Source organism: Numida meleagris, chromosome 3 (assembly GCF_002078875.1).
Source record: "Numida meleagris isolate 19003 breed g44 Domestic line chromosome 3, NumMel1.0, whole genome shotgun sequence".
NCBI classification, from domain to species: domain Eukaryota; kingdom Metazoa; phylum Chordata; class Aves; order Galliformes; family Numididae; genus Numida; species Numida meleagris.
Window position 1 is genome coordinate 21477904 of NC_034411.1, and position 25329 is coordinate 21503232.

The 25329-nt window shown below is 41.8% G+C and overlaps 1 protein-coding gene across 6 annotated transcripts in view; it reads right to left on the minus strand.

Annotated features, from left to right (window-relative positions):
• The window catches only part of RPS6KC1 (ribosomal protein S6 kinase C1), an 87711-nt gene continuing 68192 nt past the window's right edge, over positions 5811–25329 (minus strand). For 4 of the 6 annotated variants that reach the window (XM_021390387.1, XM_021390385.1, XM_021390388.1 and 1 more), the window contains 5 exons: positions 22680–24254; positions 22319–22408; positions 10597–10679; positions 9809–9904; positions 5811–6721 (listed from right to left, as the gene is read on the minus strand). In XM_021390387.1, the coding sequence (XP_021246062.1) occupies positions 6611–6721; positions 9809–9904; positions 10597–10679; positions 22319–22408; positions 22680–24254 (1955 nt within the window). In that variant the 3' untranslated portion in view covers positions 5811–6610. Of the gene's footprint in view, positions 6722–9808; positions 9905–10596; positions 10680–17566; positions 17697–22318; positions 22409–22679; positions 24255–25329 lie in introns of those variants that run through there. The other 2 variants (XM_021390386.1, XR_002436576.1) reach the window with 2 other exon arrangements.

The following is a 25329-nucleotide window of genomic DNA, read 5'->3' on the forward strand; positions in this document are numbered from 1 at the left end:
CCATGGCTGGTCCCGGCTCCTGCCACCCCCACAGGGCTCCACCTGGGCTGAGGGAGAAGAGCTCCAGAGCTCAGCCCAGCCAGGGGCAGCAGCCAGGTGCCACGCTAACTGCACCCTCCAGACCTTCAGATAACACTTCGGCTTATTTCTCTAGGCTGAAACTACACGTGTATCCCTAAAGCTGGAAAGCAAATATAATCTCCATGCCTCTTTTCAAGAACTTGGCTTCTAACTCAAGGGCAAACCCCTGACCCAGTGAAAACTCCCAGCAATGTGAAGAGCGCTGGGATTTCACACTGTGTACTGCATTACCCTGCAGGTGTGTAACAAAGATAGTGAAGGGTCTGGAGGGCAAGGTGTATGAGGAGGGGCTGAGGTGCCCTGGGTTTGCTCAGCCCAGAGCAGGAGCTGAGGGGAGGCCTCATGGTGGCTGCAGCTCCTCACAGGGAGTGGAGGGGCAGCGCTGAGCTCTGCTCTCTGTGACAGCGACAGGGCCTGAGGGAACGGCAAGGAGCTGTGTCAGTGGAGGGGCAGCTGGGGGTTAGGGAACGGTTCTGTACCAGAGGGCGGTGGGCATGGCACAGGCTGCCCAGGGCAGTGGGCACGAGCCCAAGCTGCTGGAGTTCAAGGAGCATTTGGACACTCCTCTCAGACACAGGGTTTGAAAGTTGAGCAGTGTTGTGTGAAGCCCAGAGTTGCATTTCATGATCCTTGTGAGTCCCTTCCAACTCGGGATATTCCATGACTCTGTGTGGGGCCGATCTGTTCAGGATTGAGGAGCTCACCTTTGCTGGGCTTGCAGGGCACTCTGAGGGACCACAGTCTGGGCTAAGAGGACTTCTCTTGATGTCAAACCAGGGCTGGGGCTGGAAATGAAGGAGGCAGAGAAGTAGGGAAGACGGTTAAAAAAAAGCCTGGAGAAAGGATATATATTACTTGGCTCATGATCCTCTCCATGCCTGGTTTGTAAAGGGAGATTATGAGCTGGCAAGTGTCAGAGTACAGTGCTCAAACAGGACCACAGGCGGAGTGTAGCCAGCCAGCAGAAGGCCCTAAATCACACTGCAGCACTGTCCTCTCTCATGGAGGCTTCTTCTCTGCTGTCCCACCACTGTGCTGGGCACCATAAAACTCTCATTACTCACATGCTTCTGGGGTAAGCTATTTCCTAGCCCTTTTACAAGCCCAGCGCTTTCATTCTGTGGGAGCAATCCTCTCTGTTTTCATCATTACGTGGGTATAACAGCTGCATCTGACAATCCACTCCCAGGTCCCAGCACTTCAGGACAGCATTTCAGAAGCAGAGGCACAAAAAGGGCGAGAAAATCTGTGTCCAGGGCTGAAGGACACAGCACAGGACATGAGCAGAGGCAGCTGGGCAAATCCAGACAATACCCTAGAGAGAAATGGCTCAGGAGTATGAGAAACCAGCAGAACAGGGCACAGAGGAGCTTAGCTGGGAAGGGAAAACTACCAAGCAAGTGATCAGAATAAAACCAGACCTTATTCTTCTTCACCTTGCACTGCACTGGTGAGGTTCCAGGGACACCTCCCACTGCCTCCAGCTGCCCCTTCAGCCTCGATCCCTGCAGCACAAGAGGAGCCATCAGGTATCACAGCCAGCAGAGCTTCTCATTTTGTCCAGCCACATTGGGCCTGTTTTAGTTTGTGGCTTTGTCCTTTGCCACCATGCAGCTCCTGCAGTGAGGTCATACTGAGGGAGAACAGCTGTCTCCAAGGCAGAGCAAAACAAGGCTAGCAAGGCTTTGCAGAGGGCTGCTGATCAACATCTGCTCCTTCCCTGGCTGGCCCATCTTTATCCCACTTTGCCACTTGCCAATCAGCTTGCTTACTGTATTGCCCCCAGAAGGACATTTCCCAGGCTTGCCAAACTTGGAATCTTGCAAAGCATCAAGGCACCTGCCTGCAGCCTTCCCAAGAGGTTGCCAATTCCCTGCTGCCCAGCAGTGCGCATATCCCCGGCCCTCCTGCCCAATATGGTGCCACCGCAGCCTTCCGGCAGCAGCTCTAATCCCTCCTGACAGGTCCCTGGGCCAAGAAGATGGAGACGGAGCTGCCTTTGGAGGAGGAGAGCCTCTAGTCTGCCAAGAGGCCGTGAGGTCCCATTGGGGCAGCACATGGAGCTATCACCTGCAGCTGGGAGGCTGGACCATTCTCTGCTGTGCCCAGTTTTGCCTCCTCTGGCCCACGGCAGCAGTGCAGGGGGTTTCACTACACAGCGCTAACAGGTTGGACCACATCCACCACTTCCCCCATTCACCAGAAGTGGGGTTTTTCTTGGGGATGCCCCACGTTTAGGTCTGGGCTCCCCAGTTGCACTCTTGTAGATGGCCCAGGCAGCAAATGGCCCCACTGTGCAAGAGATGGCTCCGCACTGCCAGTATTACACTGCAGCCAGTAGCAGCTGCACAGCCCCTCTGAGCAAGCCTCATTCCTCCTCCAGGAGCTGGCTCTGCTGCCCCTTCCCAAAGCTCCCCTCTGCAGCAGAGCTGCACCAGACCCCTGCCCACATTTGGTGGAAGACGTGGCCCAAGCTACGGCCCAGGAAGGGCTGCATTCACCTCACAGCAAAATCCATGTGGAGAGCACAGATGCCAAGAAATCAACAAGTGCGCTTTTTCATTTTATTGCTTAAATCGCTGCCATAAATCTCACCAGAAAGGAAGTTTCTGTTTCTCCAGCTTCCTACTTAGTGTCCTTGAAAAAACAAATGACACTCAAAAAAAGCCCTCAGGGGTTTACTTCGCACTTCCCTGTGCGTTGTTATGCTGAGTGCTTCATTTAGAGCAGGCTGACCTCCCAGCCTTCTTCATCCCGCTGCCCTTCTCTGCAGGGACACACCAAGGAACAGGTTGAGAAATGGAGAAAAGAGCCGAGTCGATGTTCCAGAGCAGCTAACCCTGCCAACTCAGCATCCCAAAGGGGTGCAGGGAGTCAGCATGACAATAACTGCTGTCTGAGAGGTGATTTTCACAGGAGATAGAGGAGCTGGGCAATAAGCACAGAAGCTGTGAATACAGCCATATAAAGCAAACAATGTTACATCCCTTATATTTCACAAGAGGCAATTTCTCCCTTAGGTTTTGAGGGGGCTCTGGCTTGCCTCACAGCAACTTTACTCAATGCCAAAGGTCAAATATCAGGAGAAGCTCAAAGAATGCTGAAGAAGCTCTAAGAAGGGGGAAAGAAGGTGGAGAGGGGGCTGTGAGCACTCAGAGAATATCAAAGCAGGCCAGGGTCTGTCCGAGAAGAGAAGGGAAGAGCAGAGATGAGCAGAGCAGAGATAAAGGGGTTTAAAAATGAAAATGGGAGAAGGGAAGGTCAAAGAAAAGATGGTCATGGGTGTCAGAAGTCCGTAAAGAGAACGTCGGACAACACGGGGAAAAAAAAGGTCAGAAAAGAGCAGACAACCAGAGAAGGATGGAGAGAAGATCAAGAAGAGGAAGTGAGAAGGAAGCAGCTCAAGAAGACAAAAGAAGAGAAGGTCAGAGAAGATCCAAGAAAAACAGAGAAGGTCAAGGAGGGTCAAAGAAAGGTGACAGCAGGCCACAGACAGTCAAAGAAGAGCAGGGAAGAAGAGCAGGGAAGAGATTTAAAAGTGAAGACAGAAGCAGAGGGGAGAGGAAAAGGTCAGAGAAAAGGTGGTCATAGAAGGCCAAAGAAGGTCAGTGAATAGGAGGCTGGAGATGGAGCAATCAGAAAAAAGGAGGTCAGAGAAGACCACAAAGAAACAGAAGGCCACAGAGCCTTCACATATTTTCTCTTTGAGGTTTTTTCAGTAGGAGAGAAAAACATAACAGAGTGGTTCAAGGGGGTGCAAGGAATTATCACTTCGAGCCATCTGAAGTGTGTTATCTGCTTTGCCTAAATAGATGAGGAAAATCTATATGTGTATTTTACTGTTTTACATCATCTCACAGTAATTCCTGTGGACAAACTGGCAGGTTTGCTTTGCTGTCAGCCGTTAGGTGTAGCAGAAGGTGGAATGGACGCTGCACTCCTCAGCAGTCAGCAAACAGAGATGTGCACCACGGGGCCTCGTAACAGGCACCAGAAAGAAGGTAACTCAGATTATTTTCCAAGTCATATTGACTAGGTACAAAGGAAATAAAAGAAAACATGTAAATACCAACATAAAATAGAATCCATCATCTATCTAAACAAGATTTTTTAATGTGCCATTAACTCCAGACTGTGCTTTCTGTAGCAAAACCATCCTCTGAAGCTGTGATGAGATTATGAAGAACAGTAGCATTGCAAAGGCGCATTTACAGCAAACTGTCTTTAGCAAATGTCCTGTTCCTTCCTGATCTAGATTTCCTAACTACTTAATGTTGTACTTGAAAAAGAAGTACTTCATCACGTCATTACTTAATCCAAATCAGTGAGTCACTAGTTGTTTGGTTCCTGCTAGAGCAGCCTTTTCCTTCTGCTGCTTGTCCTGCTGCGCTCGCTGACACTGCTTTCACTTGTAACCAACACTCTAGCACAACCTGATCAAGAAAATCTTTTAGGGTGACACAGAAAAACCATTTTTTTGTTTGTTTGTTTTTTTACAGTTACTGCCAGGCAAACACAGCGGGACAGCCAAACAGAACCAACAACATGAGGTGGTGCCAGCAGGCAAAGCCACAGGGATGGAGGCAGGTGGCAGAGGGATGGAGGCCTCCCCTGAGCAATGAATGAGCCCTCCAGAGTCACAGCCAGGGCAGCGCTGGAAGGAAGCTCTGCATCAGCTCGGACTCTGCATTAGAGATTTCCTACCCTCTCGGCGCAGGAAGTCATTCCTGTGGCTCACCTGAGGGAGTTCCTGTTATGAAGCCAGAGGGTGGTAGGTTGAAGCACAGTTTCTGAGAGTGATGTAATCTTGGACAGTGCTCCGTAGGCGGTGATAGCAATGACCTGGTTACAACCTGTGGTGTTGTTACAGCCCCTCTGCTGGCCTGGTGATCACAAGAAAGGGAAGAAACAAAAAAAGAGGGGAGTGGAATAATTTAAAAAGGAAAAAAAAAGTTTCCAGATTTCCTTTGTTTAAGTGAAGCATTTTCCTTTTCCACTTTATTTCAATACACCGACCTGGTGTCTAACAGATGGAGACTGTGCAGATGCACTTTGGGGAATGCTCATAAAATGCGCTGCTAAAATACAAATGGAAGGATACAACTTCCCCCCCTCAAAAAAAAAAAAAAGAAGTCAATTCAAAAATCATTGCTGTCACCTCATTTTCCCAAAGGAGTCTGGTCTTTGTTCTCCGGATAAAGCTGGGGAGAAGTTTGGTTGTTCTTTTTTTTTTTTAAAAAAAAAAAAAAAGAGAAGAGAGCAAAGGGAACATGTAGAAAAGAACACAGATCCATAATCTGTACAACATTACAACGTGCAATGTTTGTACATCAGGAACCCATACAAGCATGGCTGATTAGCAGCAATTGCAGCACACAGCACAATATTCTGCGTCCCTTGTGTTCTTCTCCCATTCTCCAGACCTTACAAACAAACAGGTCAGCTAGCTGGCTTGCTCCCAGGTCTTACCCACCAGAGTTTGCTCAGAGATGACACTGAGTCACTCGGCGTGAGCAAAGCCCAGGCTCCTTCCTGCTCGAGCAGCAGAGTGGGTGAAGGCTCTCTTTGATTTATTCAGACCGTTAACAAACAGAAAGTTCAGAAGCTTCCTCAAGCAGAACAACACAAGAAGAAAGGGTTTTTCCTGAAGAAACTGTTAAAAATAGGACACTTAGAGGAAGTGAAGTTCATTAAATGCTAAGTAGTGGCTGCAATGACGAGAGAAGAGCTTTTCCTTGTGTAATCTATACATTTATTTAGCACTGTGTCTTCTTGCTCCTTATCAAGTTGCAAAAGCAGTGTTTATCTGGCTGAGGAAAAGGTCTCCCTTTCTGTAGTGACATTAACACGTAGCTCATCAAATATAACAGAGTCAAGAGTTTTAAACAGACAATGCCAGCCAACAAAGTACAACATTTGACAGAATTATTTGCCTTTTATATGTTCTTTCCACCGTTTGAAGTGATATGCCATTTTCAAGACACATTCCACAGTATTATGCAACAGCTTTCTTAATTTTTAATGGATATACTATTTTTAATGTGTCAAGTTTCACAGAAAGCATTTTAGTATTTTATTCAGCATATACCATTAATAAATTATTTGTTCCCCTCCCTCCCCCAGCTGCACTTAGCATAGGGAAATGGTCTACTGACATACAGTATAAAAGATATTTTCAACTGGCACACTCTACAGACACTTCCATCACCAGACAAAGCACCAGGAGGGCACTGTCACTTAGCTGACAGTCTGGCAGCGCTAAGCATGCTACACAGCAGTTTCATCACAAATCACCCTTTGGTGAAAGGATCTACACACATATAGCAGCCAGTTGCCATAAAAATAAGCTAGCACCCTGCACAATCGGTGAGTCCTGTTAAAGTTGTTCGCTTTTGGCATGATTGGTCCGGCCTCCTTCAGTTACAATGTCCAAGGATTTGGGACACCCGAAGGAAGAAAGTCGGTGTTCTTCTGTGCCAGAAAAACTTGTCCACTTGACCTGAGTTTGTTCGGAGGGCGAGCGCATCTCTCATTTCACCAGATCTGCCCATTCTATGAGGGCAAAAAATGGATGGGATTTGATGTCTTCAACACCAGCAACACCAGCACCAAGACGCTCCGCAGGATTAAACTGCAAAAGCTTGATATAAAAGGAAAAAATATATATATATATGATTCGGTGAGTAAGAACAAAAACAACAGCTTAAAAGTTCTGTAAAGGTCTACGGTAAAGGATATCCCACCGTTTTCCTGCTCTTTGAGTTACTTTCAAGAGTGGGAAGCATACTTGAAATTCCTAAAATGCAGTAAATGGAAGACTCTCTTTTCCTTGAGTCTCAGTGATACAGTCTTCAGAGAGTAGTGATCACAGCATGCAATACCCTGAAGCACTGTACACTGGGACTTCATTTTAAGCATAACCTCGTTTTTAGAAAGAGAACAGCAGCCAGAGCCTACATCTGTAGAACTCTGGCCACTGCATTTGCTTCATGTTAACCTTTGCTCACACCACTGCGTTAAGGCTACATCAGGGACGCTGCTCTGTAACTTTCCATTTCATAAGTTGTGAGTTGTTCCTAAAATACCAGGATATGGCAGTCAGTTCTCTGTTTCCTTAAAAAAAAAAAAAAAGTTTTTAAAGAGTTCTACAAATGGATTAAGATTGAAAAATCAAAATTCCAGTGGTTAAGAAACAAAACAAGCAATCAAACCAATAGTGTAATGGCTCCACGGAAATTTCCTAAGATTCAGCACCTCGTTCCCGTTCTAGTTGTACATCACATGCTGAATTCATGTGCAAAGGAAATCACAATATTTACATCTGTTTAAAGATATCAGTCCACATAAAAGGGAATGCAAAGGTAATACTCTGAAGAGATTAATAAAGACACACAAAAATATTTTGCACTTCCAGAGAACTGTTTATCCTCTATTCAGTTACACTCAGTACAAAGGCACGATTTCTTTCTTGCTCTTTCTGCAATAGCTAATAGGGTAACTTCCCCCAGTTGTCTCCTGGAATGATGTGTACTCATATCTTAATGCACTCAACATCTAAGTGAGTCTACATCCATAAACATATGAATTTACACATTCTAAGATAACTTTGCTATTTGCAATTGTAATGTCACATAGTAAAGGTAACTTGGTGACAGTGAATGGTGCTGCTCTGAGATCTCCCACAAGGCAGCACAAGCAGATGCTGCCAGTGTCCCTCTGCCTTCTGCTGAACTGTAACAAGCACCAGCAGGGGGAAAGGAAGCACTTACTCTCTGCAGTCTGTCCTTTCAGGAGATCTTTAATCTTAAAAAGCCAATGCATCACAAACTGCAACAGAAACCTATTTAAAAGTCATGCTGCGTATTCTCACGGTAGTGAAGTCTGGGCATACCTGAAAAATATTCTTGGGTGCAAAATACCAAACCAACATAAAAAATAACTTCATCTTTCAGAAGAGCACCAGAAATACAAAGATCTGTTTTCTCAGAAATAGCTAAATGAAGGAGGCGTTTACACTGAAGTCACCTGCACTAGAAGCTATGGCAGGAGACGACTGACAGTTTTCTGTGTAGCTGAACACTGAACACAGAGAATTATTCTGTGATGCTTTGACCTTGGCAGTGGAGGAAAGGAAAGTCACAATGACAAATTGCTATCCATGCCAAGAGAGCTTTCTTCCTTTTCCGGTCAAGGCTTCCTCAACAAATGAATGGCAGCTTCCTTGGATAGTCACACAACAAAAATGTGATTTACTAGCTCATAGAGCTGAACCTCCACCTGACACGTCACCAGCCTGCATCAGAAGGCTTAACCTAACAGGCACTAGGGTGACTGTCCTCTGAACAGATTATTACGGCCTTGCAAGACATCTGCAAGTGGCAGAAATATATCTGCCACCTGGATTTCAAGTGGCAAAAAAGACACTCTTTGGCATATATGGAAACAGGCAATACAGTAGTCTGCAAAGAGCTGTCCTGCGTTCGCAGGGAAAAGTGAACTGGATGACTTTGTTTGTCTTCAATTCTGGTGTTAAATGGGAAGAATTCCCTTCATCAAGCATGGTTCTGCTTTTCTTCATCCATTTAAGTCATGTTGCACCTGTAGGTGAGGGCAACAGTTTGCTACCATCTAACAAAATAAATGCAGGTTCAACAAAAATGGGATTTTTCTTTCATCGTTTCCCTTCCTGTCCTTGCCAGAAACACACAGATGCATGTGAAAGTGCTTTCACTGAATGTGAAGCACATCATCTAGTCAAATCTGGAGGTTCAAACTTCAGGTTGCCTTTCCACTCATCATTCAACACTAACAGCGTAGAAATCAGTTACCAGGTCTTTCGACTTGCTGAATATTCAAAAGGTCCTTCCTTCATTTTTTTCAGAAACTATCTTCCCATTCTGCTCTGTTCAGATCTTCATCTAAGTGATGTCATTTTGTACATATTCACTAGCCAGATACTCTTCACTCAAAGTCTATTATTTATTCTGCTCAAATGGAATAGGTCAGATCCAGGCTTCACTTGCATAGTTAGGTCAAAATTGACTACAGGGAAGAAGATAGCGTTACCTGAAATTCAAGACTCTATACAGACAAGTTATTTATTTTCCTCAGTTGTGACTACTTAAATCTAATTAGTTTGAAAATATATGGTATAACACTCTGGAAGTTTGTCTATATTTTAAAGTTTCCCATTTGGCTTTTGGTCTAAGCTATCAGTTATCTTCTTGTTACAAAAGTCAGACCATTCACATTTGGAAGTCCTCCACCTAGAATTTCCTGGAGGACAGCAACAGATTTTCAGCCACAATGAGGTCATGGCCTCAAATCATTGTCTTACAGGTTTCATGGCACTTTGAGCCATCTTGTTTAATTGGCTTCAATATTTTCAAATTTAATTCATTTCACCACAAACATTTCTATTAACAGCTAGGACAGAATTCCTAAAATGGTCGTGTATCACCAACAGGTGTTTCCAAAGCACTCAGTATTGACCAAACTTGTTCTTTGAAGAAACAGCAAAGCACTCTGGTTTTCTATAGAAGCACCTGGAAGCAGAACTCAGTTTCCAGACACAACAAACCAGTCAGTGCTGACAAAAGACCCATCCACATTCCTATCAGCAGCTTTTTGTTTTTACATTAATTTCACGAGAACAGCTCAGGTATATAAGTATTTGTCTAGACTGCACGTGTACCCATAGAAAATGATTTTTCCCCCCAGCAGTCACCTGCTGAATCAGCGATCTGGCTTCCTTTGATACATGGTCTGGTATACTTAAAGAAGTGTGAGTGTTTATTCCTGATGGATGGCACTCGACCAGAGTCTGAAAAAAAAAAGGCAAACAAAACCAAAAAACATATATTTATTATCTCAGAGAATGCAGTGCTGGATTATCTTCTAGAATACATGCAAATTAACACACACAGCTAAAAATTCAGTGCTTCCTAGTTTGAAATATTGGTTCTGGAAGGAATGTCTACAGATACTGAAGTACCCCTAGAGATTCACCACAGTTACATCATAATGCTTTTGCTCTATTGATAAAACTTGAAAAGTTTTGGAATTTGGTGAATTTTCCATCAACACACCAGCCTGAGACCTCCCAGTGTAGGCAATCCACCAAGAGAGTCTGCTCAGGTTTGAATTAATATATCACTGCAACACAAGGCTTCCATACTATCCCAGAGAATAGTGCTGAAACAAAGGTATCTGTCAGGGCAAAAAAAAGTTTTAAATGCTCAGGAGGAATACTAGAGAGCTTTGATGTTACTGTGGTTGAGAGGACAGCATTGCTTTTGGTTATTTTTTCAGTCCTGAGCTTGATGCAGCTTTATCAAGTTATTCTGAAGGTTGAGCATGCTTAATTTCTCTGGCCATGGAGACATAGCAGATCTAAGATACACTGCTATGCAAAGCACAACTGAGTACAAGAAGGAAGGAAACCAAAACTGAGCAAACCACTTGTGAGAAACTATTGGCCAGCACATCAGTTTTACAATGTAACTTATCCCCTACCTTCCCTGTGAGCAGTTCAAAAAGAATGGCACCCAGGCTCCACCAGTCACAGGCTTCTGTCTCTTCTAGGATAGCTCCAACCTCTAAACACAAGACATTTCAATTAATATTAAAAAGGTCAGTTACACCTTCAAAATTAACATATATTTACAAGGTGACTGTTTAATGCTGACAGAACATATACTAAATACCACAGAGCTTTCATTATGCCTGCAATTTAGTTAGCCCTTTAGCCACCTACAGACTGCATTGTTCAAACACAGCAACACTACATATTTCATGCATAATTTGCTTTTTCCTTGCATACACAGACATTTTCTAGACTTTTAGGAATTATGGTTAGGATTCTGCTACACTGAACTAAAACTGGACAGTGACAGATGGTAAAGCAAAACACATTTACAGAATTTACTCTGGTTAGAAGAGCTAGACTGGCAAGTTTGACCTGAGGCATCCATAAAAGCAGTACAAGAGAGTTTATAATCGTCAATTGCATGCTTTAATTTTGTCTTGGAGGGCAGGATTCATCTCCTGGCCAACCCCTACTCTTTGCTGTGATCACCATAGCAGGCTGTTCACAATAGCCTCTTGTATGTTAAGAACTAGATGGAGACACTAGATCTACTTCACATAGCCTAGACATGGACAGTAAATGTACTGCTACAGCTCAGCCCAAGCTCACCTTAGCTACCTAGGAGTAAAAAGTTTTCCCTAGCAACCAGCAAGAATCCAATGCCATCTTTTGCTGTCCATGAGCAAGCGGCAGCAGAGAGATGAGGAGGGACTTGTGTCAGCCATTGTGCGTATAAGAGCACAATGCATGCAGCAAACTTGGCCTTCAATTACTCAGGCTTTAAACTGCAAAAAATATAAAATACAAACACACGACACAGTCTGCTCTATATCAGTTAGAAAAACAGATTGTAATGAAAATGAAATCTTCGTTTTGACTGTCAAAGATGCAGAAGCTGTACTAAAACAACTTTGGTGGCAAAAGGGACACCAGATTCCCAACAGAGGACACCAGTTAGCATACAGTCACGCAGCCATCACTGTGTGATCACTGAAAAGCATTGTGGCACGTTAGAAAAATCTTGCTCATCACTTTAGGGAGCTTAGTGTGAGCATGGCCAAGGAGAGCCACAGATGAGTCAGACTCCAGCATCAGGGAGAGGAACACAATCGTCCCAGAGCTTCCCCAAAGGTGTGCACACTGAGCACAGGGTGTGCAGAAGGCTCCCTTTGGGGAGATGCTCAGGACCTCAAAGGATGAGTCTGAGGTCACTGTTGCAAGAGCACGGAAGGATGGAGCACACGTTGCTTCTTTAGCTAGAACATCACTCATATTGAAAAGTTTCTTGTACAGTTAATGGTATTTGACTCTCCAATATATCACTGAAAGGGTGCCATATGCTGGCATTTATCCCACTCCTTATAGAATAATACTTCTATCAGTATTGGGGAACACTTACAAAGATATAACGGCAGTCACACGACAAACTTTTGGTATAACTGCATTTTTTACATGTTTTAAGATCCCAGGCAGGCATTTAAATAACCTCAACATAAGCTGAGACTACTTATGCAAAAATCAAAATCTGCTCCTAAAATTTATTTTATTTTAGAAAGAGAGACCTTCGTGACATTTGTCCTCTGAAAAATGAAGGGAAAAAAACCACCTCAGGCCTTTCTACATTAAATGGCTGGTGAAAGGTTTTCATAGCGTCTCCCAGTAACACCTATTCAATAGAAATGCCTTTCCAGTCTGAGTGTGATTTCCTAGTGCTACATGATCCAATGCTGTACATTCAAAAATAATACGAATGACAACTAAAATCTAAAGACAAACGCTCCAGGTATCTTTAGAGTTTTCCTTCCTTTGTGTCTTCCAAACAAATGAATGTTTTTATTTTAAGTTCAATTCTAGAATTATTCGAGGATGAGGACAGTAAACCCAAGAGTTGATTATAACTGATTACTACATTCTCAACTCCCGTTCTGCCAGTAACTTCCACATATTGACCTACCTTAAATTTTAAAATAATGCCCTAAAAGGAGATAGTCTATTCCTCCCAAGTGACACTGAAGGAACCTCAGAACTAGCACTTAAAAGGGATGGATCTCTTGAATAATAGTCTAAAATAAATAATAAAAAGCCACAAGTGAAAGAATTGTCATTCTGATCACAGAAAAGAAATACTATAGAAAATTCATTTCTGATTTTTGGTCTTATTTCACGTTGGCAGCCACTGGTGTTGATGCAGTTCTTTGAAGCATCAAGCTTACAGTGCATTCTTTCACAGAATCACGCACTGTTCATTACAAGAAGTTGATGTAACCTTACTTCACTGATGAAGCAAATGGACGCAGAGTAAGAGTCAAGAAGTAAACTAGAGTCTGCTCCTCCAAAATCTGAAATCATACTTTTAACCAAAAGAGTACTTCCAGTACACACCAAGCCAAAATAAACATCATTGCAGAACTCTTGCAAGAAGAGCACTGAACTCTTCCATCCCTCTTATCCATGACAAAACAACAGAAGTGGGATAAAAAGAGAACGGCCACACTGTGCAGGCTGGAATGCATGGAAAGTTTCTGGCTGGGTTCTCGTGTATGCAACAGAAATGGTGTGATAAGTCATCTAAACCAACACAGAAGAGAATATGGAAAATTCAGCTGAGAGGAACATCTAAATATCCTTTTTACAAAAACTAAATGTTAGCTCCGCTTTTCTCCCACTATCCACTGCCTGCTGTCCCGCTGCTTTCCCTAGGTCCCACAGTTTCCTTACTTTGGACTAACATTAATGTTTTCCTTAAAAATAAAAACACAAAAATCAATGTGAATACTACAGATAAACATGTGTTGTTTACATTCCCTTACTTTGAACAGGTCACATTACTTCTGATGCAGTACACTGATCGTAAGTTCAGGATATCACATCAATATTACTGCATTTTATCTCAACTAGACATCATGGGAAAATTTAGAAACTATAGATTATGAAGTGCTTTCAAGTGATACAGAGTAGCCAGCTAATGTAATATACCACACAGGGCATATGATTTTTTTAAAGCTCTAATGTCGCAATAAATCTGAACTACAATATCTGCCTTCGCTAAGAAAACATTTTCATCTCAATCCATCAGCAAAGTAATTTAAACAATAAATGGTAGTGACCCACACGCCTAAGTGAAGAACACGGGGATATTTGTGCCAATTCTTTACTTCATGAACCTTGAAATCAAGGACCTTGTCCACATTAGTACAAACATAAACATGCGCACACACATGCATAGTATTGGTGTTTCTAGGACTAGCACTATAACATTTGCAGAAAAAAAGATTCGTATTTTCAAATACAAGATCCTTCTGAACTGAATTCAAGAGAGTGGTGAGGTGCTGGAACAGGCTGCCCAGAAAGGTTGTGGATGCCCCGTCCCTGGAGGCGTTCAAGGCCAGGTTGGATGGGGCCCTGGGCAGCCTGGTCTGGTATTAGATACGGAGGTTGGTGGCCCTGCCACAGGCAGGGGGGTTGGAGCTTCATGATCCTTGAGGTCCCTTCCAACCCAAGCCATTCTATGATTCTATGAATAAACAAAAAGTAGGGTGAAAAAAAAGTCAGTAGCTCTTCCAATTTTATTGAACGTCATTAAAAGGAAGAACTTCCTTTTCCTCCTTTCCCAGCACATGTCCATACAGTAGCTAGCACCAACTAGCGCAAGTTAATTGGAAAGCTAAATTCCAGCACAGAAACAATAGTAACAGCAGTCGTCGGGGTAAACTGAAGGGAAGGAGATTTGTAAAATGCTAACAGATTCAGACTGAGGCAGGTGGTTCAGGTAGACAGCTTCTCTACCCAGCACTGTCCTGCCAGAGCAGCTGGTCTCAACTGAAAGGCCTTTTTTTTTTTTTTTCCCTCCTTCCTCACTTCCTGATATGGGTTCTGTAGCTGACAGTGTGTTGTATTTTCAAACATTAAGTGTTAATTCCAAAGCAGAAGAGCAGAACTTCACCTCTTTTGAACACTACACACCCTTGATAACATCATTAAAACTGATACTGATATTCATTCTACAGGACCTTAACCCTTTCATTCCGAAGGATTTCAGAGGCTTTTACTACTATCCCTCAAACATTTTCTCCCAGGTACTGTTTCTTCCAGGGCTCCTGACCAGCTCACACAAACACTAGTTAAAGTAAAAGAAGCCAGGCTTAAAGCTGGTCAGGTGGACTTGGAAATTCCCTGTGCAACTGAGGCATGGTCACTTGCAAAAGACAAGGAACATAAAAGCAATCAAACTGCAGAATAAATTGTAACATCCAAAAAAAAAAATTGCATCTGAATTAGGAACAAGACCTGAAATCAGCTCATGAGAAAACAGGGTCTATAAGGAAGAGTTGTTTATCCAAACACCTGAGAGTCAGCATCAGCGCTGCACTGAGATGGAATTAAGAAGGCAGCATTTGAATCTTGATGGATTGATAAGAATTTCAAAAGCCAAGGGATTCCTTTCCCTTATTCCGCATTTCAAGCAGAAACAGCATACCTTCAAGCACTGCTTCTGCACTGGTAGGAAAACAAGGGCATCCATCTGAACTGCCATCAGGTGTCTAGAACTGTTAAGGAGGAAATGGACTTGTCCAACACCCTGAAAACACCAGACACCACATTTTTCCCTTCTGCTGTCATTAAGATAAATGGCATTGCACGAAAATCCATTAGAGTCGCTTCAGAAATTCTATTTACCTTGCACTCATTTAATTTTAAAAGCTTAGTATTTTATCTTATTTTAATATCTATAAATGTAAAGAAGCATTTGCAGAGAACCAAGTAAAATGAATCCAAGCTAATTTACTCTATGTAGATTCAGTCAGCCAAGATGTAAGAAACACTCACTAAATAATATATCACGCAAGCAATCATAATGCTTTGCCTAAAACGCTTTAGCAATTTATAAAGCACAGTATTGAACCATCTACTCTTAAGTATAAAAAGTTTATCATGGTCTTTAAACAATAAAGTAGTGAGGCAAGTCCAATGAACATCTAAGATCAAATGACGTATGAAAATAGGAGGTTTCAGCTCATAGGTACTCAATAACATACGAGCTTCTGCATTCCTCTTTGGAAGAAATTTCCTCACATCATTAACAGAAAAAAAAATCAGAAGCAACTCTTTTTTTGTCCTCTTAGCAACCCAAGATGGAATTAAAACTTCCTTTAAAATAATCAAGACACAAAGAAACCTTTTACCTCTCTGTTAACAAAAGAAAGCAAACAGTATTTAACCCTTCAGCTAGCCCCATTTATTTTCAAAAGGCATCTTCTATACTATCTTCAAGTTTCAGCTCCATTATTAAAACACAGCAACAGAAAACAATTGCAGGTAAATTACAGTTTCTTCCAGAGTTGTTCGATGCCCTTTATGTCAGCCAGATTAAAATACTAGATTCTTACAAATTAACAGCCTCAGTACATCTCACTGCTTACTAGTCAGAGAGTCTACAAAAGCCAAAGGAACAGGTATTTCACCTAAAACACACAGTGTACTTGCAACACGCCTGAGTGCCAAGCCGCATCGCGTTATTTTCAGAAAATACCTGCTGCCCCCTCCAAACCTTTGCTTTCAGCTACCTTCTCCAGCTTTATGACAGCTTGCTGTTTTGGCAGCAGTCAGCTGTTATTGTTCTCTTTGGGACACTCTGGTGTCTTTGGAGACCTGCGCACCCCTGAACGGTTGCACAGCTTACTCCCAGCTTCACAGTCACGAATATTTTTTCTGCAGCTTCAGACTTTTCCTTCTTATTCACAACAGCCATATGGTTGTCACATTAATGTTCAGTCCCATTTCCTATTGCCAGAGCTTTTAAAATCAAGATAGCCTGTCCTTTTACACTTGCTGCTCTGAACCCACTCATCTGCCCCGTTCCCCCAACCCTTTTTTCTTTAGGATCATCCTGAAACATAAATGTCACACAAAAAGCTACAGCAGAGTCAGAGATAAAATCTAGGAAGTCCAGTCTCACTCTGTAACCGCGAGACCAGCCCACCCCTCGACACCTCTCAGGGTCAATGGCACTTTAATCCACCACCGCTATTTTGCTTCTTAAACAATCTACTCCAAATTAAACCACTATAATAGAGAACAGCAGAATTTAATGAGTGCTTGCAAATTCCTACTGAAAAACACATACACATAATATGCAGGTTTTCCAGCATCAAATATCTATTTGGTAAATAGAGGCAGACCATTTTTGCTTTCTTCAGTAAATAAAAATTATAGCATCCAGGCTAATAATAGCACACTAGCAATTTTTGTTTTAATGCCATATGTTTTAGGTTATCAGCTGCACTTCGCATCTGTATTTTCAATTGTCTGCAAGTAGACAGTTTGGGAGTATGAAAATCAGGTTGCATAATGAAACATATCGGTTTGTTTGGGGCAAAATCATTTACCTGCAAAGCCTTCTTTTTTTAGCTAGGTTTACCATTGTGTACAATTAGTATCAAAAAATATCAGGTTAGATCTAACCAAATATTTCATAAATTTCTGTGCAGGCTTCTGTGAAGGCTAGTTTGTGTAAATAAGGCTTGATTATAGCACACAGCTTGTGAAAGCATCCGAGTAACATGATGCATAACTGATGGCCAGTTTTCTACTTCCATTTTCAACGAAGCTAATCTCACTTTGGTTTTGCAACTTCAGCAACTCTCCAGTTTTTAGTAAATACAATCTGGAGAAAACTCACGGTTTGGATAAGAAAGAAAAAAGTCTCCAAAGAAAGTGCAGCTCTGAAATCTCGTCCTCTGGTAACTCGACAGCGATATGACAGAACTCACCTCACTGCTGGAAAGAGAACTTAGAAAGTGCAAATAAAACACCTCGTTCACACATTGCATTCACATGTTAGGTTAGACCAGCAAGCCACTATAACATCCTGCTTTACAGCTTAGATTGAGAAAGTACCTAAAAGATTCCTCTTCACGAGTAAATCCTCAACACAATCTGTTTCAGCTGAAAACAGGCTCGACTAGTCTGTGGCTCTAGGCAATTCTGTCTTTCTCACAGGTATCAAGCATACTATGGAAGGGGCTCCCTGGGAAAAAAAATTGCCAATTTTATTTTAAAACTCACAACTATCAAAAATGGAATATAATTACTACTCTTTTTAAAAGGTAACAACACTTTATATTTAAGATCACAAAGATGACAAAACCAATACTTAAGTAACAGAAGGTAATCATTTGCATTTCAAAATTCATCTATCTTGCTTTTCCCTCAATTAGACCAAAACATGTTGATTCACAGGTTTGTGTGTGCGTTTGCTTCTTTTTTAAACTTATTTACAGTGCAGAATAATGGCCCCCCTGCTAGGCTGGCATTTGCTCAAGTTTCTGTCCCTGTAAATTGAATCTGTTACTGGAATTTTCCCCCTTCAGAATACCTAGGCACATTAACCAAGAGATAAAGAGATACGCGCTGCCGATACTATCAGCCACCAGGCAGGTGGATAATGTGAGGGATTTTCTGTTAGTTTTTGTGGGGTTTTTTTGAACAAATATGTGATAAGAGTTCTCAGGGGGCACAGAGAGCAAAGGGCTGTTTAAACAGAAGTGAATCATTCTCATCTGATCTGCTAATAACTTTGTATTCAGACACCAGCACACTTTAAAACACCCAGAAAACAAAACTACTTTAAAGAAGAGGAAGGAAAAAAAAAAAAAGGCCAGCCAAAAAAACCCACGTGGATCTCACGTTAGTCACCTTAACCATATTAGCGCAGCAGAACATCCCAGTTACAAGTACTTAATTTCTTAATCTCTTCTTTAAAAGCAAACACGTTATTTTTGGCGAACTCCCCTTCAGATTTACTTGAAGCGGTGCTGAGCTTACGGGGATGATTTATAAACCATCACTTCCCTTGTGGGTTAGAGAAACAACATTTGACTTATCATAGGTGAACAGCAAAGATTTAGTTTGGCCATCCATCAAAGCGGAGCACGGGCGCTACTTGCAGGCATCTGCAGATAGCCCTGCTGTCCCCGGAGCGGCTTCGGCACCAGCTTTTGGACTGCGTACAGCCAGGCAGCAGTGAGAAGACTTCTCCCGTCGTAGCGAGATTCAGCAGCGCTATAACACAGCGCGGCTCTGAGCTGCTAAGTACAACTCTCGAGGTGCGAGCAGTGGCAAACAAACCTCGCCTTCAGCCTGCAGTCCTCCGTGCGGCTGGGCCGCTGCGACGTCCTTTAATGGCACAATGCCACCTGCCGCCCCCGGTGGAGAAGTGCAACTTCTCGCAAGAGAGCCGGCCCCGCTTTTAATTTACGCACGATATAAACTGACAATTGCTCTTTCAAACAAAATTAAGCACGCTGTCAGCAGGAAATGGAGTGCGGCTATTTAAACTATTTCTTCTCCTATCCTTCTGACACTTCTACGCTCACAATGTTTGCATTTGTTCTGTTCATTTACACCTACATTGCATAATCTCTTTTATACACACGCCGTTAACAATTCCTCTCTGCTTTCCATAGGATAACAAGAGCTGAGCAAGCCCCGGCTACTCACCACAGAAAGGCTCTGGCCGCTGCTTCTGTACCAAGAACCCTTCCTTGGCTTTAACAAAGTCCCATCCTTGAGGACTGAAAACCTCCAACAGCACCTACAGACCCTTGCAGGGGGATTTCTTGCCACTCCGAGTCTGAAGAGCTTCAGCATTAATACATTATCATCCCTAGTCCCTCCAGAAATTAGATTCTGACACAGAAGATATAGGATATAGGTTCCATGTTTTCCTTCAACCAATAAGGCAACTCAAAATCTAAATATACCCTCAGGAACTTCACTGCTAAGTACTATTTACATATCATGTAAAAGAGTAACACCTGAAACCTTAGCAATTAAAAAGATAAAATGACTTCAAATACATTTTTGTGCCTTTCACATAACTGTGCAATACAACTTCCTACCTATTTTAAACTGACGATACCATGTAATCTATTTAACTTCCACATTCATTCTCTTTTATCTGCCTATGAAATTTGCTTCTCAACAATTAATGCAGAAAAAAACCTGCATCTCAAGAAGACTCATCATCTGTACTCAGTCTGTAACACCAGACCCTAAAGGACAGTGTTTTGACAAAGACTTCTTCCCTTTCTTGCCTGCTTTTAATGAGAGCATGTAAATAACAAAACGTCAGAAGTCTGTTAAACACAGGCTTTCCACATCCAAATCCTATTCTATCCTGAATTCAGATGAGAACAGACACCAAGCTAAACACACAGAGGTAAAATTTTACAAGCTGAGTTTCACTGCATCCTTCATTCAGAAGTGAAATGAGAGGTCAGGTACCCGTAGGTACGGCACATCAGAATGAGATGGAGATTCACTTGGAGTTATTTTATTATTCACTGTGTTGTAATGATGATAAAAATCACAGGACCTAAGTTTTGTGAAGATCACTTGTTCATCTCTAAAGATCACAGTCCTTCCTTCAGCAGGAAAAAGCAAGCTACAAGAAACATTTACAAACAATTTGAAAGAGCAACTGATGAAGAATAATCTAAAATCAAACTTTTCCAATTTATCCTAGCACTCTGAACTGAGGCACAACTAATTTCAAAATGGTTAATCCAAAAAGCAGCTTGAGGGGTAATGCCGTCATGACAAGGGCTTGAGGGTCATAGAACATTTCTTAAAAGGAAAGATGTCATTCAAATAAGGCTTACTTTCCTGTAATGTAGCAGTGGTGCTGAAGAAAGCCCACTAAGGGGAGCTTTTTTAATAACAGTCAGATGTTTTGCAGCAGCCCTAAGCAAGCTACTTTGGCCTCAGCTGCACACATTATTTAAGGTGCACATATTAAACCCTTATTCAACTCAGAGTAGAACGCATACACTTAGTCAGGTAATAAGATCAAATAATATGAAAGACTCATATAGCAGTATCAATTCTGCCATCCTGCATCTATCTAACGCTTGCAGATCTTCATCTTGCAGCTCACCAGTTACAGACACACAGAACAAACCACAGCATGGGGTAGAGCAGCAAGGAGAGGACAACTTAACCAGAAAACGCAGCTGGATACCACACCTGTGCTGGGACGCGAAAATAACGATGGCACAGAAAACTTTATTCTCGTATTTGGGGACTTCTAAATATTATTTTGGCTGCTTCCTAAACAATTAATTACAGCAGGAGTTGGCTGGTTGGGTTTAGGGGGCAAAAAAAAGCACCTCTCTTTGGATCCTCATTAAAATACAGAAAAATTAGGCTTTGACTTTCACGGCTCATTAATGGTGACAAGGTGGGAAAAGGCTGTGCTTCCTACTTTGCCGCAGCTCAACTGGGGAGAGCCTTGTAGAGGCCTGGGTTACAGAGGCAGGAAAACGCCTCTTTCTAATACAACAGAGTGCACAATGGCAAGCAGGACATGTTTCTGTTCCACGGCCACAGGAATTGTTGGGATTCTCAGAAGCAAGGATTCCTCAGCTTTCCCGTTCTTGAATTAAAGTGTGGTGAGGATAGAACAAAAGTGTTGATTTTGCTTTGATAAAAAAAGCATTTGTTTTCTGTTTCTCTGTAATACCTGCCATTTCCCTTTTGACTTGCACCTGGAGAGCAAAGATTTTATTTACTAATAATCTCAAGAGCTGGAATTCATTTTTTTGTTGCCATTCTATCACATGTATTCACAAAGAGCAGTTTCTTACTGTATTTCAGTTGGGGGGAACCAAGTCACAGAACAAGCACCTGCCAAACTAAGTTCACAACTTTTATCTTGCGTTGTTCGCTCACCTTCAGCCGATTTTTTTCAAGCCCATTTGCAGACTCAGCTCGAGGACTACCTGCATACCAAGTTGCAAAGCCAGGCCATGCACTCAGCAGAAAGCGTACACTGGCATTTCAAATTCAGAATCAAAAAGACAAACTGAAAATCTGAATAGAATCACCGTAGTTACATCAACTCTAAAAGTCCTTTCTCTAAAAGGGAATAAAGCTTTTAAATAAATACATCATTTTAAATAAAATAAAACCTATAAAATTTTTAGAATGCAAAGTTATAAGTAAAGTATCTGATTTTAACTGTCACTACCATTAGACAACTATAATAGCAGAAAATAAATTGGAAAGAGGAAAAGAGGGAGGGCTCAGTTTCAAGAGCCAGCCTTGCTATAAAAATCCAAGAGATATTGATTTTATCACCCTCATGATTGATGAAAGCAGTTCTAAGAAAAGAGCTCTCTAAACTATTTCAAAGCCCACTGTAGCTCATCAAAAATGTCAGAGGCATCTCTGAGCCTATTAGGGCTGTGTATTTCAAACCGTGATACGTTTTTTTCCATGTTCTTTGCATGTATAAATTTTTGTGCTTTTAAAGCTCGTGGTGTCATCTTTTCACTCTGCCCTTTCCCCTGTTTGCTCATTTCAGTTATCAGGATGTACTTAGACATAAACAACTGAAAGAAAACACAACATTTTTTAAATTTCCTTAAACAAGACATTCAACGCAATTACACTTTATGGAAATGCTCTAACAACAACACAGTTCAACAATAAAGCAGTTACAAACTCTCCCGCTTTTTAAGGTATTCAGGAAAAGAAAATTCTATGAGATACTGCATGTTCTTGAGCTCTGTGTTACAAAGGCTTCGTGAGAAAACGAAAGCCGCTTATCTACTTTCCAAGTGAAACATTGTAGGTGATTGTTCTAACCTGGGGCACAGTACATTCTCTCTATGGCATCGTTGTCACAGGAATCTTCAACCTCCCTCCACCTGCTAAAATACGTTAGCTGAATGTGTCCTAAAAACAAAACGACAGGAGAAATCAAAACATTTTTCCCTTCCATTTTCTGCAGAAGTGAACTGTAATTACTCCTTTTGTAGCTAAAAACAGTATCATTAAGAATAATGGCATCATTAAGTACTAGAAGCTATTACTGGGGGTGAATTTGCTGCACTGATAATGAAGCTCTAGACAGGAAATGAAGATACTAATTACAAGATAAAACGCCTACTCAGTTAATTGGAAGCAACAGCGAATAAAAAGAAATGCATTTGCAAAAGTTCCTGACCTCTATCATTCAATAAGATGTTGTTTGGGTTCAAATCGCGGCACACAATTCCTTCTCTATGTAAAGCATCAAGGGCTACAACCATTTCAGCTGCCCATCTTTGAATGCAGTCCTCTGGGATATAAAACCTGGAGGTTATCGCTAATCTTTCATCAAGGTCCTGAAAAATTTGGTGTATATCCTTCTCCCCTGCTACTGCTATTTTGTCTTCCCTCTTTGGTGCTGTCTGTTCACTTTCAGCTGCTGGTAACAAAGACAGGTTTGTTTCCTCTTTCCCAAAGTCTTCAGTTTGATCAGAAAACAGCAACACTGCTTCATTTCTTATCGTGTCTCTGTCCAAGCTAACATCTTGAGCACCTGAGAGCAGGTTGGAAACAAACAAACTTTCTTCTTTGCTTGGCATGTTTAAGGAGCAGGCTCCAGGCCCTTGAAACAGAGCCCCGTCTTCTGAACTACCTACCTCTGCGTCAGAAGTAAAGAAGGTCCCGAGAGCTCCCTGAGTGACACCGCTTTGTCCATTTACTTCCTTGGGGGAAGTATCACCCTGTTCTGGTGTCACGTGATTTGGCTCTTGATTAAATGTTTTGCATTGTTCTGCAGAATTATTTAATTGTAAGACATCAGGTGTTTCTAATAATTTTACTTCCAAGACATCCATATCAGTTTTTGTAAACTTGGCAGGCCTTGACACTGCTGCCTCCTCAGTTGCATCAGACATACCGGGTAAGTTTATTAGGAGATCAGGCCTGCCTTCATCAATACTACTAACATCATCGAACGCAGCATCCTTAAACGAGATAACTGGCACAGAGTCGTTTGAACCCCTGCTTACGGTATCCTGAGCTTTCACACCCATTTTGTTCTCCAGGGCATCCAAGCTTCTGTCATGACCTGGCACAGAGAACAATGGCTTCAAAGGTTCTGATTTCAGGTTATACAATTTTTCTCCCAAATCCAGTCCCAGAAGCTCACTAGCGCTATCTTTGCTGTCGATTCTGAAAAGTTCCATAGGGCTGTTCTTTGATTTGGTTAACGAGTCCAATATCCGTGTAGGACTAGCTATTTCTGATTCAGCATCATCAATGAAAAGCTTTAGCTCTTGAGATGGAACCTGAGAGCTGAAGCTATCACTGCCAGCAACAGTGCATTTCTGTAAATTTCTCTCCTTGATGTTCAAACTTTGACTCTCCACTTTAACCACAGGTTCCTCATTGAGAGAGCCAGAATCAATTTTTTCTTGCCCATATTCATTACATAACGTTAGATAACTAGTAGTGCACTCTTCTTCTGAGCTGGATGCTGAGTCCATCCATTTTGAACTCTCTTGGCCATCTTCCTGGTTGCTGCTGTCATCCTGAGAGCTTGGCGTTAGGCTGCTCCTCAGCGGGACCACCTTCAGCATGTTCTCCCCATAGCTTTCTCTGGAATCTGTGCTGCTACTAATTTCTTTAGGGCTGGGTGTCGGCCGCTCCAGGTGAATTTTAGTTGAACTGGATATTTTGGGTTCAGGAATTTCAAAGCTCTCTTCAGGACTCGTGTTTAAGAATTTACTGACATACGACCACAGTTTTCCTCCTGCAAGAAAAGAGGAGGTAGAAGTCTCTTAATATCACTCAGAACAGAATCAGTTTAATGATGATACAGGAAAATGTCAATATTGACAGAATACACTATCTCCTTAAGCCCATAGAGCAAGTTGGATCTACTTCCTCAGGAGGAAGTAATTACAGGGACCACAACTTGCCTTTCAAGCAGATTTGTATTAATACATAAATATTTAAATAGTTGCATCCGAGATTAAGCTTTTAAAAAAAGAAATAAAAAAATAAAACCTTCAGTAAAGTCTCATTTCAGAGTCTGTCTCAAGCTGCATGGTGGTGACTGCTCTCTCCATCTGCTGTCTCAAAAGAAAGCAACAACTAGGAAAGATCAAATGGTTCAGTAGTACCCATCACCAGTTCTGCCTGTGCTGAATCACAGCTCCAAGCTCATAAGCAACATCAGGGAAGACAAGACTGAAAACTACTGATTACTGAGTTCAGTAAGGGGAAGGGAAATACCTCATATTAGTAGGGTACTTTAAGGATCTGTTTCTCTTTGAAAAAATTGATTTTTTCAGTTAAATACAGATAAATTTCTCCCTTTAACGTCAGACCTTAAGAAAGTTCTTTATGCCTTGCTGCACTGAGCAAATATTTTCAATATTTTAAGCTATATTGGCAAGCCAGTTTCTTCATATCAAAAACTCTAAAAAAAAGTTACAGCTCCAAAAGTGATGGTGAAAATTTAAAAAACACAAAATAAAACTCATTTCCCAAATACCACACATTTCTAAGAAAGATCACAGATTACAAAACAGAAGTTGAAAAAAAAAAATGAATCAAGAAGTTACTGCTGCATCTCTTGCATGTGGCAAAGATTTTGTCTTTAAAAAGCTAGAAAGCCACCTTTACTAACTTAAGGAAAAATGCAAAGTCAAGACATTTCAGTTTAAAAATTTTATAAAAATTCTGTAAAGTGCAGTTCAAACAATCTTTGTAGAATAAAAGAATAAATATTCAGCCCTGTAGGCACCTGCAAAGTTTTTGGTTTTTTTTTTTTTTTTTAAACTTCTTTGGGTAAAACAGAGATTTATATTATGTTTTTCCAA